Here is a 16,307-nt window from a genome sequence, read left to right as displayed (position 1 = left end):
TGAGCACAGTCACCAGGAGCAGGGCCTGGGGCCAGGCTGCACAGGGGCTGGGGATGTTGGTTTTTCTTACCTTAATGTGTGAGTTGTGTAGTACTGTGGTCCTGTATCACTTAATGACGATACATTCTGAGAACTGCGTTGGTAGGGGATTTCATGGTCGTGTGAACATCCTAGTGGACATACACAGACCTAGGTGGCATAGCCTACTGCACACCTGGGCTGCCTGGAATAGCCTCATGCTCCCAGGCTACACACCTTCACAGCACGTGGTTGCGCTGAGTACCCTCCGCAGCTCTAACACAGTGGTAAGTGTTTGTGTATATGGACATAGAAAAGGGACAACAGTAAGGGCCAGGCCCGGTGACTCATCCCTCTAATCCCAACACTTTGGGAGGCCAAGGTGGGAAGATCACGAGGTCAGGAGTTCTAGACCAGCCCAGCCAACATAGTGAAACTCTGTGTCTACTAAAACAAAAAATTAGCCACGTGTGGTGGCAGGCACCTGTAATTTCAGCTACTCAGGAGGCTGAGGCAGGAGAATTGCTTGAATCCAGGAGGTCAAGGTTGCAGTGAGCCAAGATTGTGGCTGGGCGACAAGAATAAAACTCTGTCTCAAAAAAAAAGAGAGAGACAATAAAAATATAGTGGGGGAATCTTACGGGACCACTGGTTACATAGGCAGTCCATCATTGAAGCGTCTTTATGTGGCTCATGACTGTACCTGTATATGCCAAAGTATTCAAAAGATACAAAAAGCTGGATAAAGATTCAACATAAAGAAATGATCAGTGTTCGTGGTGATGGATATGCTGATTATCCTAACTCAGTTTGTATGCATTTATCAAAATATCACATGTACCCCATAAATATGTACAATAATTTTCAATAAAATTAAATAAACATTTTTAAAAAGGTATACGGAGAGAAGTAAATTTTCCTCCCTGTCATCCTTCAGCTTTGCCAGCTCCTGTTCCTGAAAGCAGCCGTCTAGTTTATTATATGTCCTTCCAGAAGATCTTTTTTTTTTTTTGAGACGGAGTTTCGCTCTTGTTACCCAGGCTGGAGTGCAATGGCGCGATCTCGGCTCACCGCAACCTCCGCCTCCTGGGTTCAGGCAATTCTCCTGCCTCAGCCTCCTGAGTAGCTGGGATTACAGGCACCCGCCACCATGCCCAGCTAATTTTTAGTATTTTTAGTAGAGACGGGGTTTCACCATGTTGACCAGGATGGTCTCGATCTCTTGACCTCGTGATCCACCCGCCTCGGCCTCCCAAAGTGCTCGGATTACAGGCTTGAGCCACCGCGCCTGGCCCAGAAGATCTTTGATGGAGCTTAGCTAACAGTCCACAGCAGCCACAGCCCAGGCCACTTGACAGAGTTTGTAAATAAAGTTTTATTTGCACATGTCCAGACTCATTTGTTTATATACCATCTATTACTCTTCATGCTACAAGGCAGAGTTGAGTTGTTGCTGCAGAGCCTAGTCTGACCATGCCTGCTAAAGTCAAGACAGGGTGGTAGAGGCAGTGGCAGTAGAAGCAGTGGCAGCAGCAGGCTCAGAAGCACCGGTTGGGTTCACAGCAAGCAGACGGGGTTGAGTCAGTGTGTTTGCCAGAGTTGGAATCTAGGCCTCTTAAAATGGAAGATGATTTGGACTTTGAGACAGGAGATGCAGGGGCCTCGACCTCCTTCCCAATGCAGTGCTCAGCATTATGTAACAATGGCTTCCTGGTGCTCAAAATCTGGCCCTATAAGATCGTCGAGATGTCTACTTTGAAGACTGGCAAGCACAGCCGCGCCAAGGTCCACCTGGTTGGTATTGACATCTGTACTGGGAAGAATATAAAGATGACGCCTGTTGCCTTATAATGTGAAATGATGGTGGTGGTGGTGGTTTTTCTTACCTTAATGTGTGAGTTGTGTAGTACTGCGGTCCTATATCACTTAATGACAATACATTCTGAGAAACTGCGTTGGTAGGGGATTTCATGGTCGTGTGAACATCCTAGTGGACATACACTAGGAATGATGTTGTATATCAAAAGGAATGATGTTGATTGGCGTCCAGGATGGGTACCATCACTGCTCCAGGACAGCAGGGAGGTGTGAGAGAAGCTTCATCTGCCGAAGGGAGACCTTGGCAAGGAGGTAGAGCAGAAGTCCGGCTGTGGAGAAGGGATTCAAGGCCAGCTTACTTCCAGCTCATTTCTGTTCATTCTAAAATAACAAAATAACACCTGCATTGCAAAGCGTGATTGTTTGAGCCTGGTTGCCATCACAGTCACATGGGGGCCTGTTAAAATCTGGGCTCCTGGGCTCTAGCTGGGACCTCCTGACTCTGGTGCTCTGTGAACCCAGCTCACAGATGTCTGATTTATGTGGTGGGCACTGGGCACGAAAAGGTCATCTCCAGCCAGATGTCAGCATGGTTGTCAGGGAGCAACCCTAAATATTCCTGCCTTTGGGCTCGTCTGGACATCCTCCCTCCCCATCCGTCTTCTGAGAGCTGACGCCCTCCCACCATGTCCCCTGCCCCACATAGTGTTGCTTCCTGGTGTTTTGACTCCCACTTGGATGACTGTGTCTGTTTCCCCCGCCCTGCTCCAGGCTGGCACGGATGGTGTGAGTCATCACCGCCCCCTGGTGCCCAACTTGTCCTTGCATCTCGTGGGTACCATTGCACCTGTGTGCAAATGCCAGACAAACATCTCTCTGCCTGTCACCTGATGCCTGGCATCAGGTTTCTGTCTGTCCCTTTGTGAGGGCCACAGCCCAGCGGGAGGCGGGGGAGGCAAGCTCTGTTTGGCCTTCATCCTCTCCTTGGGGAGCTGGCCACCACCTGCTGGGCGAGTAGCAGAGCCCCATCCCTGCAGCAGCAAGTCCCTGCCCACCGGCTGCTGCACAGCAGCATATCTCCCTGGAGCTCATGCCTTTCACCATTCCACCCAGGGCTCCCCACACCCTGCCTCCACCCCTGGCCCTTCCTCCTCCTCAGGCCAGACAAGGAAGCTGAGCTCTGGTTTCAGAGCAGGACAGGCCTGGGATGTGTTCCCTGCTGCCCCTTCCTGGCTCCATGACTTGAGTAGGTGTCTTTCCCTCTCCAAGATTGCTTTCCTGATAAGATGGATATCTGGTTATGCCAGCATCGTAGGGGTGCTGAGCTGGCTAAGTGAAATTGTGCATGGAAAGTACTTAGAACGTAGGCGAGGCAGCGTATGCCTGTAATTCCAGGGCTTTGGGAGGCTGAGGCGGGAGGATTGCTGGAGGCTAGGAGTTCAAGACCAGCCTGGGCAACATAGCAAGACCTCGACTCTGTTTTTTTTTTTTTTTTTTTTTAAACTATACATTCCACAGAGTAAGTTTCTGATACTGGGAAGTGGCTGCCAGTATCACCACCACCATCATTGTCTTTTTCTCTGTTTGTTTCTCCTGCTGACTGAGGCAGCACTGTGACATTGGTGCCACCTACTTCATGGGTGCACTCACGTCCCTTGGTGTCTGCGACCCCACAGGCGTCCCTTTGAGAGAGGGAAAGAGGGTTGCTATGATCATTTATCACAGCCTCAACAGGCCAGGATGGAACTCAGGTCTTCTTATTCCAAGCCATTCCCTCCACAGACCCATCCTCCGCACAGGCTTGCTTTTTAGAAAATATAAACACTCATATTCCGAACATACCTCTCCACCTCCTCTCTGACAGCCGTTTGAATTCTGGCCCCTGCTTAATGGGCCTTTAGAGCCTCGGACTTGAGCAAGTGCATCATCTTGCATTGACTGCATGCTGGGTAAAACACAACAGGAATGTAAAAGCTAAGGAGCACTTATGCATTTTTTATTTTTCTTTCTTTCTTTCTTTTTAAGAGACAGAGTCTCAGTCTATTGCCTAGGCTGGAGTACAGTGATGCAGTCACAGCTCACTGCAGCCTCAAACTCCCAGGCTCAAGCTACCTACCCACCTCAGCCTCCCAAGTCACTGGGACCACAGACACGCGCTAATTTTTCTATTTTTGTTTGTTTGTTTTGTAGAGACAGGGTCTCACTTTGTTGCTTACACTGGTCTTGAACTCCTGGCTTTGAGTGATCGTCTTACTTCAGCCTCCTGAGTAGCTGGGATTACAGACATACGCCACCATGCCTGGCTAATTTTTAAATTTTTGGCAGAGACGGTATCATCATTTTACCCAGGCTGGTCTCAAACTCCTGGCCTCAAGTGATCTTCTTACCTCAGCCTCCCAAGTAGCTAGGACTCACAGGCACACACCACCATGCCCAACTGATTTTTTAGTTTTTTGTAGAGGCAGGTCTCCCTATGTTGCTCAGGCTGGTCTCGAACTCCTGGGCTCAAAGGAACCTCTGCCTTGGCTTCCCAAAGTGCTGGGATTGCAGGTGTGAACCACCACCCCTGGACCAGGTGAGCATTTATGTGTGTGTGCTAAGCACTGGTTCTAGGGAGGAACCCTGCTAACTCACTTGCCACATGATCCTGGGAGTTAGTTACGCTTATCCCCATCTTAGGGATAAAACAGTTGAGGCCCAGAGGTTACATTGTTTTGCTTAAGAGTTTGAGTTGGGAGCTAGGATTTGACTCCAGGCAGTCTCGCCCCAAAATGTGTGCTCTTAACCATGTTGCAAGACCCCATATCTCATGTGGGAACTGTGAGATGCTGTGAAGCCCATCTAAGGTCATTGAGTGTATAAGAGAGACAGCAAAGATTCCAGCCCTATCCCTGAAGGCCACAGCTGTAACCACTGCACAGCCCTTCCCTTTGGAACCTGGCTCTGAGCTCCAGCCTGGGCCCCACACCAAAGCCTTTGCAAGAACTGTAGACCTGCCGTGGCTGTTTGGGCCTGCCTGCAGAATGGGGGTTCTGTGGCTGTGCCCATCCAGTTCCTGGGGGACCCACCCCTTTATGAGATTTCAGTTACTTTGCCTAGAAACCATGACTGGCAAAGATCACCTGCTTTCTGCCTTCTTAAATGAGGCGCTGGGTATCACGTGACCTTTTCCACGTCCCTCATGGGGTCATACGGGCTGTGACATGGTGTAGTCTGGTGGATCATTGCACCCTCCTCCCAAGCTGGCCCTGTAGTCAGACCTGGTGGGCCCATTACCTCTCTTCTGAGTCCGTGCTGAGTGCAGATACTGAGGTGTGAAATGCCTGGGGTGGCATCTCATGTGGTTAGTGCTCAGTACACCAGAGTCAGTTATTTCGACCCACAGCTGCACATGAACTATCTCATGCTGCCACTCTCTTCATTCTCAGCCACCTCCTCACAACATTTAAAATGAGCAGGTGTGTATAGGGGCCCTTGCTGGGGCCAGCCAGTTGCTTATCATGCAGCCTTGGACAAGTCATGGCACCTCTGCTACATTTCTCCTCTCTCGTTTTTTTTTTCTTAAATTTTTTTGTAGAGACTGGCTTTGTTGGCAAGGCTGATCTCGAACTCTTGGCCTCAAGCAGTCCTCCTGCCTTGGCTTTACAACGTGCTGGGATTGCAGGAATCAGCCTCGCCCAGTCTCCTCTCTAAAGTGGGAGGATACTAATGTTCCCTTCCTGGAAGTGTTCAGGGAATTGTAGCTGTGTATTTGCATGGGAAGTGCTTGGGATGGGCCTGGTGTGGTGTGAGTGCTGTGTAAGTGAGATGCGTTCTTTGATCTGCCCATGCTGCTCTTTCTCTTTTTTCTATTAATAGATTGGTTTCTTTTTTATTTGAATACATGTAGTCTCATTTCTAAGCAATAGTATTTGTAAACTCTTAGTTTTGGTGTGCTAATTTTTTTTTTTTTTTTTTTTGAGACAGTCACTCTGTCACCCAGGCTGGAGTACAGTGTTGCCATCTCAGCTCATTGCACCCTCCTCCCAAGCTCAAGCAATTCTACTTGAGAGTGCCTCATCCTCCCGAGTAGGTGGAACTACACTACCATGTCTAGCTAATTTTTGCATTTTTAGTAGAGATGGGGTTTCACCATGTTGGCCAGGCTGGTATTGAACTCCTGGGCTCAAATGATCTGCCCATCTTGGCCTCCCAAAGTGCTGAGATTACAGGTGTGAGCCACTGCGTCCAACCTCCCTCGTGTATCTTAATTAAGCTTTGGAACTTGCTAATGACACTGTGGGGACACTGAAGACTAAACCTGAGCCCTGCTCTTGTTCTTTTGTTGTGTCTGTTCCTACCTCGAAGATGCATCTTGGCTTCAGAGGAAATTGACAAGATGCAATTGTCATTCTTGTTTCTGGGATCACCAAGTCACTCTGAGGCCTTGAGCCCCACTCCCCAACCTCCTCTGGGATGGCTAATCTTCCCATCCCCTGGTCTCAGTTCTCCCTTCTGTAAGCACTTGGGCAGATACGACTTCCTCAGGCTCTGCCTCTGGTCGTGACTCCTGCAAGGCCGGGCCTGGTTCCAGATCCTGTAGGTGCCGTCTGATCACTGTGTAGGGAGTGAAGGTTGCCAGCCTAGAAACTGGGCCTCAAGCTCACCTGGAGGCTCTTGGAACAAAAAAACAGGTGCCATCTTGGCCAGGCGTGGTAGCTGACACCTGTAATCGCAGCACTTGGGAGGCCCAGGCAGGCGGATCACGAGGTCAGGAGTTCAAGACCAGCCTGGCCAACATGGTGAAACCCTGTCTCTACTAAAAATACAAAAGTTAGCTGGATATGGTGGTACATACCTCTAATCCCAGCTGCTTGGGAGGCTGAGGCAGGAGGATTGATTCAACTTGTAGGCGGAGGTTGCAGTGAGCCATCACACCACTGCACTACAGCCTGGGCAACAGAGCAAGACTCCGTCTCAAAAAAAGAACAGCTCTTCCACAGGAGACCTCCGTGCAGCTGCTTGTACTACCGCCGTGTCTCTAGTGTGCCCTGAAAAGTTCCAGCCTGTTTTGTGAGTACTCAACACCAACATTGATGGGCGCTGGAAAATAGCCTTTGCCATCCCTGCCATTAAGGGTGTGGGCCGAAGATACGCTCATGTGGTATTGAGGAAAGCAGACATTGACCTCACCAAGAGGGCGGGAGAATTCACTGAGGATGTGGTGGAACATGTGATCACCATTATGCAGAATCCACGCCAGTACAGGATCCCAGACTGGTTCTTGAACAGACAGAAGGATGTAAAGGATGGAAAATATAGCCAGGTCTAGACAACAAGCCCTGTGAAGACCTGCAGTGACTAAAGAAGATTTGGGCTCATAGAGGGCTGCACCACTTCTGGGGCTTCGTGTCCGAAGCCAGCACACCAAGACCACTGGCCACCATGGCCACACTGTGGGTGTGTCCAAGAAGAAGTAAGTCTGTAGGCCTTGTCTGTTAATAAATAGATTATATACCAAAAAAAAAAAAAAAAAAAACAGGCACCATCTCAAGCACTTTATGTGCATGAGACCCATTGTGTCAGGGATTACGGTGTTATCCAGCCTGATGCCACAGCCAGCTCTGGGCCAACCTCCTTGCCCCAGCCAGGCCCACCCCCAGCCTGATCCTGGACCCTCGCGATGCTGTGACATGTTAGCAGTGCTGGGCCTGGGGCCGGACTTTCTCCACAAATGATTTAGTTCCGTCAGTTCACCTACCCTGTAAAACAGCCACTCCTCTTCCCCATTTAAGGCTTGAGGAAGCTGAAATGTGGAGCTGAGAGAGTGGCTCCAGAGCTCCAGAGCCAGGGGCTAGGGCCTGAACCCTGGCTTCGGCCACCACACAGGACAGCTGAGGGTGGGCCTGGCCTGGCCTGGCTCCCTGCTTCACAGAGTCGATGTGCTCCTGGATGAAGCACCTGGCACGAAGTCCATGGCAGCAGTGCTCTGTGTGTCATGAAAATTCTTAGACTTTCCATGGTTCCTCCAATTCCTTTTTTTTTTTTTTTTTTTTTTTTTGAAAAGAAGTTTGGCACTTGCCTCCCAGGCTGGAGTGCAGTGGCGCAATCTCGGCTCACTGCAGCCTCCACCTCCCAGGTTCAAGCAATTCTCCTGCCTCAGCCTCCCCAGTAGCTGAGGTTACAGGAGTGTGCCACCATGCCTGGCTGATTTTTGTATTTTTAGTAGAGGCTGGGTTTCGCCATCTTGCCCAGTATAGTCTCAAACTCCTGACCCCAGATGATCCACCCTCCTCAGCCTCCCAGAGTGCTGGGATTACGGGTGTGAGCCACCGAGCCTGGCCCAGAATGATTTTTAAGGCAAAACGTTAAATAGGATTGCAAAGAATGCCAGTTGGAATATCATTAGCTAAATGCTCTTCCTCACTGACAGGAGAAGTGATAGGATGTAGCAGCAGCTGTGCTAAGGCTCCGAGTAGTGCTGGGCATTCAGAATCTGCAGTAACGAATGCAATGTGAAAAGATCTGTCTTTTTTTTTTTCTTTTATGACAGGCTCAGGGTCTGCTAAACACTTTCTTTTCTCTCTCTCGTTTTTGGCCTCTGTTAATAAGGAAATGCTAAATTTCAAATTTGCTCATGAAAATAAAGAGATGAGTGTCTCCTCTCAAGTTCATGGACCCTTTGGGGGCTGGTTAAGATCGGGGCATGCATGGGCTTGTCCATGGCATGGGGTAGCTGCTGGAGTCCTCGGGGCTGCCTTCCTGAGCAGGGCCAGCTCCTGTTCCCTAGAGCTCCAGGGTCACCAAGCATGTGGGCTCCCTCTCTGTCTGCAGGAGGGGCACTTGCTATGTGCTGATTACCTGCAGCTCCTCCCAGGCCTCCACCCACAAGGAGGAGGAAGTGCTCAGGCGGGGCCAGGCCTGACCTCTGGGGAGGCTGGCAGCTGGTCTCTGTTGGCTTCTTTCCTCCAGCACTGTAGTTCAGCAATCCACTGCCACCCAGCACAGTGGCCAAGAGAAGGCCTGATGTTAGACTCCGCCCAGGACCAGCCACCTGGTTCCAGGGAATCACCATACCTAACCTGGACCTCAGTTTCTTCCCCTAGAAAATGGGGCAGTGCTTGATGAGACCAGGGGTGCAGAGCCCCTGGCCTACCAGTGTGGCAGGAGGAGGAGTCCGCATGGATATATTACTAGACTGGAAGCTCTCTCGACTCCTGCTGCCTCCAGCAGCAGGGTGAGGGCCCTCAGGAAGCTGCCAGCAAGCCCTCTTCCTGGCCCCTTCTCTGCCCGTCCTGTCGTCTCCATGCCCAAGATCTACTGGCCCAAAGAAGATCTTTCTGATGGCCGGGCCTGACCTCTTCCCTCCTCTGTTCACAGCCTTTCCTTCCCGCTCGCCTGGTCACTCTGGGGTAAAACTCAAGCTCTAATAGCCAAAAACTGGAAACTACGAATTCCTGTCAGCTGGTGAATGGGCAAACAAAACTCAGCACATCCTGTAATTACTCTGCAGCAGTGTAAAGGGCCTGAAACGGGATCATTCTGCCCAGTGTGGGAAGCCAGCTGGAGGAGGCCACACAGTTTCAGTTCCATTTTAACGAAATGTCCAGAAAAGACAAATCTGTGCAGATGGAAAGCCCAGCCCTCCCTGCCGCGTGGTGGTGGCTGTGGGCCTCCCAAGGATGGGGGCTGCAGCTGTTGGGTTTGGGCTGCATCCCTTCATTCATTGTGGGAGCCATTGCCTGTTACCCTGGGAACACCCGGGACCAGGCCTTTCTCTTCCTGCTTCTGTGTCTGGGTGAAGGGGCCTGGCCCTGAACAGCTCTACCGGGATGTTTAGCTATTGAGGGTGTTTTGGGAGTGGGGATTCTGAGAGGCTTGTGGTATTAAGAGCTGAGTTCAGGCCGGGCGCGGTGGCTCAAGCCTGTAATCCCAGCACTTTGGGAGGCCGAGGCGGGTGGATCACGAGGTCGAAAGATCGAGACCATCCTGGTCAACATGGTGAAACCCCGTCTCTACTAAAAATACAAAAAAACTAGCTGGGCGTGGTGGTGCATGCCTGTAATCCCAGCTACTCAGGAGGCTGAGGCAGGAGAATTGCCTGAGCCCAGGAGGCGGAGGTTGCGGTGAGCCGAGATCGCGCCATTGCACTCCAGCCTGGGTAACAAGAGCGAAACTCCGTCTCAAAAAAAAAAAAAAAAAAAGAGCTGAGTTCAAACCCCAGCTCCCATATATACCAGCTGTGTGGTCCTGGGCAAGGCTGTTTCTCTTGCTGAGCTTGGTTTCCTCATAGGGTTGAAGTGAAGATTCGTTCTCTCATCCAAAAACACAAAAAAACCAAGGGCCAAGTACAGTGGCTTATACCTGTAACCCCAGCACTTTGGGAGGCTGCGGCAGAAAGCTTGCTGGCGCCCAGGAGTTTGAGATCAGCCTGGGCAACACAGTGATACTCCATCTCTACCGGAAATAAAATTGTCTGGGTGTGACAGTGCAAGCCTTTGGTCTCTGCTCCTGGGGAGAATCACTTGAGCCTGGGAGGTCAAGGCTGCAGTGAGCTGTGCCCTCACCACTGCACTCCAGCCTGAGCGACAGTGAGACACTGTCTCAAAAACGAAACGCCGAGACAGTGCTGGAGACATGGCGGTGACCAAGACAGCCCCAATCCTGTTCTCCTGGGCTCCCAGTCTAGTAGGGGAGGCGGCCGATGCATAGGATGGTGTGCTGTCCACTGTGTATTTGTGGGAAGGTGCGTGTAGCTGAGATGAGGCGTGGAGGCCGGTGCTGACTTGGGGTGGGGGTGCCCCAGCTACCTTCCCTAGGGCAGGGGCCAGCGGGGGCCTGAAAGGGAGGATAGAGCTCAGGCAGCCTGTGGTTGGGGGAGGGCTGAAGGGGGCACTGTGGGCAGAGGCCTTGGGGTGGGAGTGGGTGGATCCCCATCAGGGACTCAGGTTGTGGACAGTCACAGGCCTGGGTCCCCTGTGCCTGCAGCCCAGAACGTGACTGTGGACGAGGTCGTCGGCGCCTACAAGCAGGCCTGCCAGAAGCTCAACTGCAGGCAGATCCCCAAGCTCCTCAGGCAGCTGCAGGTAGGGCGGGGCGGGGCGGGGCGGGGCGTGTCAGGGCTGGGTGTGGGGTGCCCTAGCCCAGGGCCTGTGTGAATACATCTTTGAAAGCCTGCTGCTCAGCTTGACAGCTATCAGGTTCTTCATAAATATGAGGAACACAGAATTACGTCAAGTAAAAAATTCAGGTATCCATCAGCCCCAAAAGAAACCCTGGGGAAAAGGCATGTATACGATTCCTGTAAGTCTGATTACAAAATTTAGTTATTTGTTTATTTTTTTGAAATGGAGTCTCGATTTTATTGCCCAGGCTGGAGTGTGGTGGCTCAAATCTGGGCTCAGTGCAACCTCTGCCTCCCTGGTTCAAGCAATTTTCTCCTGCTTCAGCCTCCCAAGTAGCTGGGATTACAGGCACAAGCCACCACACCAGCTAATTTTTAAAATATTTTTAATGGAGACGGGGTTTCTCCATGTTGGCCAGGTTGGTCTCAAACTCCTGACCTCAGATGATTTGCCCACCTCAGCCTCCTAAAGTGCTAGGATTACAGGTGTGAGCCACCAAGCCTGGTATATTCTTAAAAGTCTGAATTACAGAAGTAATACATATCCTCAGATTTTAAAAAAACTAAAATACTACAGATCTGAAAAACCAAATCCACCTCTTATTTCCTGCCCCAAGGCCCCTCCTCGGGAGCCGCCATTGTTGGCCACTCAGCGTTTCCTGCCTTCTCAGCATTTGCGAGGTGCCTGCTGGTTTTCCATTTCCCCGAGTCACTCTCCACTTGCCGCCCCGTTGGTGCCTCTCTTGCGGGTCTGGCCTGGTGTCGAGTCAGTGAAGCACCACTGGTCCAGGGTTCCAGGGTTGCCTGTGCTGGGAGCAGCCATGCTCATTGTCTACCACTGTTCACTGCGGTTAGGGTCGGTTCTTTGGAAGATTCCAGAAGAGGGGTTTGCCAGGTCCCAGGAAGGGTGGCTGTTTAGTGTGGTGGCTGAGAGAGTGGGTCCTTGGAGTCCACCGGCCTGGTTCAGACCAGCAGCACCCACCTCACAGGTTATGCGTGTAAAGCCCAGAGTGCTGGAGCTGGCGTCCGCGGGGCAGGTGGGCTGTGACTAGGCGCTGGGCCCCAGGCTCTGCCTTCACCAGGAGGCCTCCTGAGCCCAGTCCTGCCAGCTTCCCAGGCTCATTTCTTGCCTCACAGCCTTTGCACTGACTTCTCCCTCTGCTGGGACATCCCTCTTTGAGATGCTGGGCCCACTCCCTCCCTCAGTCCAGCTGGGGCAGAGGGGCTTTGCCCAGGCCTGCCTGGTTCTCAGCCATGTGGGTGCAGAGCTCTCTTGCTGTCTAAGGGCCCTGCACCCCAGGTTCCAGCTGGTGGATGGCCTCTGAACCTCTGTTCAGTGCCTTCACCCAAACCCCACCCCGGAATCCTGCCTGACCTCAGGCATTATAGCCATTGGGGGCCTCAGCTGCCCCCAGGTTCAAGTGTCTTCCTGCCTTAACCCCCATCCACTCTGCTTTCTCAGGAATTCACAGACCTCAGGCACCGCCTCGACTGTCTGGACCTGAAAGGTGTGTGTCTGTCCAGAGGCTGGGAGCTCTTGGGTCATGGGCAGGTCAGGGGCTTCCTAGAGGTGGGTCTGAGGACCTGCCTGGGGGTCAGCAGCTTCTGGAGCTGAGCTCAGCCAGGGTAGGGGCTTGGCCTGGTGGGGGGTGGGAGGTTGGGGGCAGAGGACCCTTCCAGCCTCCCTTGGCCCCGAGTCCCTGACATACACATGGCCGCTGTCTCCTCCCAGGTGAGAAGCTTGACTACAAGACCTGTGAGGCCCTGGAAGAGGTCTTCAAGAGGCTGCAGTTCAAGGTCGTGGACCTGGAGCAGACAAACTTGGACGAAGATGTGAGCGGCCCTGCCACCACCCACTCGGCTTCCTGAGCTCCTGGGCCCCTTCGAGGTTTGGGTGGGGAGAGGACACTGCAGGAGGAGGGGTTCCCCTAGACAAAGGCTGAGGGGTGGCACAAGGGCGGGACTTCTTGCAGGGCAAGAGGAAGACATCCAGTATGACCAGAGTGGCTGGGGCCCCTGTGCACCCTCATAAGCAAGGAGAGCCTTGGAGCGTTGGGCGAAGGGGCAGGCGTGTGGCCCCCAGCCCTTTCAGGAACCACGCCGGAGGGAACAGTTTCTATGGGGTGGGCTTGGGAAACATTCTGAGAGCAGTCTCCCATCAAGGCCCAAGGGTCGTCGTCACCTCCCCAGCCTTGGGAGTCCCCAGGCTCCCCAGGTGTCAGGATCCAGAAGCAGGGTCCCTGAAGAACTGAGGCCCAGGCTCAGGAACACCCAGGCCTGTCCTGGTCACTAAGCACATCCGTCAAGGACTGTGGAGGGCAAGTGACAGAAAACACTGGCTTCAGCAGAGAAGGGAAAGGGTTTGTCCCCGTGGCCCAAGGTGCCCTGTCTGTGCTTGTCCTCTGTTCCCGTGAGGCTCTCTCTGGACCCAGGACCCCTCGTCTCTCAGTGGGACCCGGTGTCAGGGCCCACTCCTCTCCCCCAGAGCAGCCCTGAGCTGAGGCTGGGCCCCGAATCTCTACCTGCAGGGTGCCTCGGCCCTCTTCGACATGATCGAGTACTACGAGTCGGCCACGCACCTCAACATTTCCTTCAACAAGCACATCGGCACCCGGGGCTGGCAGGCGGCCGCCCACATGATGCGCAAGGTGGGCCCCTCCTGCCTCCAGGAAGAGGCACAGCCTCACGCAGGGCAATGTCGGCGCTGGCTGCATGAGGTCTTGGGGTGTGGGCTGCCGTGGACATGCTGGGCCTGGCTCTCAGGCCAGGAGGAAAACAGGGCCAAGAGGGGTCCTGGCCCCCAGGCCCCCTGGCTCCTTCTCTCCTTGTGTGGCGTTCCATGACCCCCCCTTTCCCCCTTCTGTAATGTCATCCCTCTGTAATATCATCCCCTTGGAGGTGGCCATGGTTGCCATCCCTCACCTCACTCATGCTCGAAGGCTGGGTGCAGGAAGGGGATGGGGCTATCAGGGAACCTCCCAGACACACAGGAGTTGGGGATTGTGGCTGCCACCAACCCTGCCTTGCTCACCCCGGGACCAGAGGCTGAGCCTTCCCTCCCCATCCACGGTTTCCCCATCATAAAACCGGACGACGTTGCTAGACGACAGCTGTGGCCTCACTGCTTGCTGATGCAGGGCTGCAGGTCCCTGAGCCAGTGCCTCACGCCTGTCCCCCTCGCCCCTGCAGACGAGCTGCCTGCAGTACCTGGATGCCCGCAACACGCCCCTGCTGGACCACTCTGCACCCTTCGTAGCCCGTGCCCTGCGCATCCGAAGCAGCCTGGCGGTGCTGCACCTGGAGAATGCCAGCCTGTCGGGGCGGCCCCTCATGCTGCTTGGTGAGCCCCGGGCACAGGAGGGTGAGAAACGTGCGGCCTGTGCAGGGCGGGGGCCGTGGACTGGGTCTGGGCAGGGCCTACCCAGTCACCGTGCCCCCCTCCACCCCCAGCCACGGCCCTGAAGATGAACATGAACCTGCGGGAGCTGTACCTGGCGGACAACAAGCTCAATGGCCTGCAGGACTCGGCCCAGCTGGGTAACCTGCTCAAGTTCAACTGCTCCCTGCAGATCCTGGACCTCCGGAACAACCACGTTCTGGACTCGGGTGGGTGCAGTGGCCCACCCCACACCCGTCACTCAGCACCCACTCTGCCCAGCCCTGTGCTAGGTGGTGCTGGGGACACAGATGTGGCCAAGACCACCACAACGCTGTCCTGCTGGGGCTCCCAGAGGGAAGCCCTAGACCGTGACAACCCGGAGTGAGCAGGGCTGGACTGATGGAGCCCAGAGGCAGGGTCTGATCAGTCTGGGGGCCAGGGAGGGCTTCCTGGAGGAGGAGACAGCTCAGTGGACAGCTGCAGGATGAGGTGAAGTGAATAATTACAGTCTGAAAAGGAGGCAGTGTTGCTGGGATTACAGGGTCAGCTGGAGGCTGCTTTCAGATGGTGGAGGAAGGAAGACCACCGTGGGGCAGAGCCTCTGGGCTTCCATCCGGAGGCTGGGAGTAGAACCAGCCATGTGAGAAGCCTGGGAAAGGGTCCAGACGGAGGAGCAGTGCGTGCAGAGGTGGCAGGAGCGCTGGTGTTTGATGGGGGGTTCGCTGTGTCCCCAGGCGGCAGGCCCGGACTCCGCTCTTCGTAGCACCTGTGAGGGCCATGGCTGTGAGCCTCTGGGCTCGGCCCAGAGGGAGACATGGGGCTCTGCCCTCAGGAGCTTGTCTCCAGTCTAGAGAGACAAAGACAAGATGAATGAGATCTCTAGCCTCTCAGATGTGGGAGCTGCACTGAACAGCGGTGACCGTGGGTGGGAGTGAGCTGGCTGCGAGGTGAGGTGGGCCAGAGGTGGTCACATTGGAGCAAAGATGGGAAGCATCTGGGGAAGGCTGTCATCCGGGCACCCAAGCCCAGTGGTCACAGACGTGCTCAGGGGTGCCAGGCTGAGGCAGGGCTGCAGGGCAGGGCCTGGGCCTGTGGGGCCTCCATGGAGGTCCTAAGCAGAGGGGCCACTCCTACCCCACAGTGACCCCCGGGGAGGCACCCAGACCCCAGACGGGGTTCTGACTGGCAGCCTCCCCCAGGTCTGGCCTACATCTGCGAGGGTCTCAAGGAGCAGAGGAAGGGGCTGGTGACCCTGGTGCTGTGGAACAACCAGCTCACACACACGGGCATGGCCTTCCTGGGCATGACACTGGTGAGTTCGGCTGGCGGGGGAGGGAGGCGCCTCCGTCCCCACCCAGCTCTCAGCACAGTCCCCGCCAATGGACAGCTCTGTCCTTCCCATCCTGGAGGTTCCAGTTTAAACTCAGTCCCACCTGCTTCCTCATTCAGCTTCTGTGTCCTATTTCCCTGAGGAGGAACCCTTCTTTAGTTGTCTCCTTTTTTTTTTCTCTTTTTCTTTTTTTTTTTTTTTTTAAATTGAGATGGCGTTTCACCATGTTAGCCAGGATGGTCTTCATCTCTTTACCTCGTAATCCGCCCACCTCAGCCTCCCAAAGTACTGGGATTACAGGCATGAGCCACCGTGCCTGGCCTATTTTTTTTTTTTTTTTTTTTGAGACCGAGTCTCACTATGCCACCCAGGCTGGAGTGCAGTCACCCCATCTAGGCTCGCTGCAGCCACTTCAGCCTCCGCCTCCTGGGTTCAAGCGATTCTCGTGCCTGAGCCTCACAAGTAACCTGGACTACAGGTGCCCGCCACCATGCCCAGCTAATTTTTGTATTTTTAGTCAAGATGGGGTTTCATCATACTGGCCAGGCTAGTCTTGAACTCCTGACCTCAAGTGATCCTCCCACCTCAGCCTCAAAAAGTATTGGGATTATGAATGTGAGCTGCCATGCCTGGCTCTTTTCAATTTTTAATTGTGCGGG

At 53.8% G+C, this 16,307-nt stretch overlaps 1 protein-coding gene and 1 pseudogene across 1 annotated transcript in view; both read left to right on the top strand.

Moving 5' to 3' along the window:
- The window catches only part of PPP1R37 (protein phosphatase 1 regulatory subunit 37), a 54,632-nt gene that overhangs the window by 35,550 nt on the left and 2,775 nt on the right, over positions 1-16,307 (top strand). Inside the window, exons 2-8 of the mRNA XM_039467126.2 lie at positions 10,804-10,901; positions 12,402-12,447; positions 12,672-12,772; positions 13,468-13,587; positions 14,129-14,279; positions 14,390-14,545; positions 15,518-15,630. Of these exons, the coding sequence (XP_039323060.1) occupies positions 10,804-10,901; positions 12,402-12,447; positions 12,672-12,772; positions 13,468-13,587; positions 14,129-14,279; positions 14,390-14,545; positions 15,518-15,630 (785 nt within the window). The remainder of the gene's footprint in view (positions 1-10,803; positions 10,902-12,401; positions 12,448-12,671; positions 12,773-13,467; positions 13,588-14,128; positions 14,280-14,389; positions 14,546-15,517; positions 15,631-16,307) is intronic.
- On the top strand, positions 1,765-10,794 carry LOC101045749 (small ribosomal subunit protein uS13-like; annotated as a pseudogene).

Source organism: Saimiri boliviensis, chromosome 14, assembly GCF_048565385.1.
Source record: "Saimiri boliviensis isolate mSaiBol1 chromosome 14, mSaiBol1.pri, whole genome shotgun sequence".
In the NCBI taxonomy this organism is placed as follows: domain Eukaryota; kingdom Metazoa; phylum Chordata; class Mammalia; order Primates; family Cebidae; genus Saimiri; species Saimiri boliviensis.
Note: the sequence above shows the minus strand (reverse complement) of the source record. Positions and strands in the feature narration are given on the sequence as shown.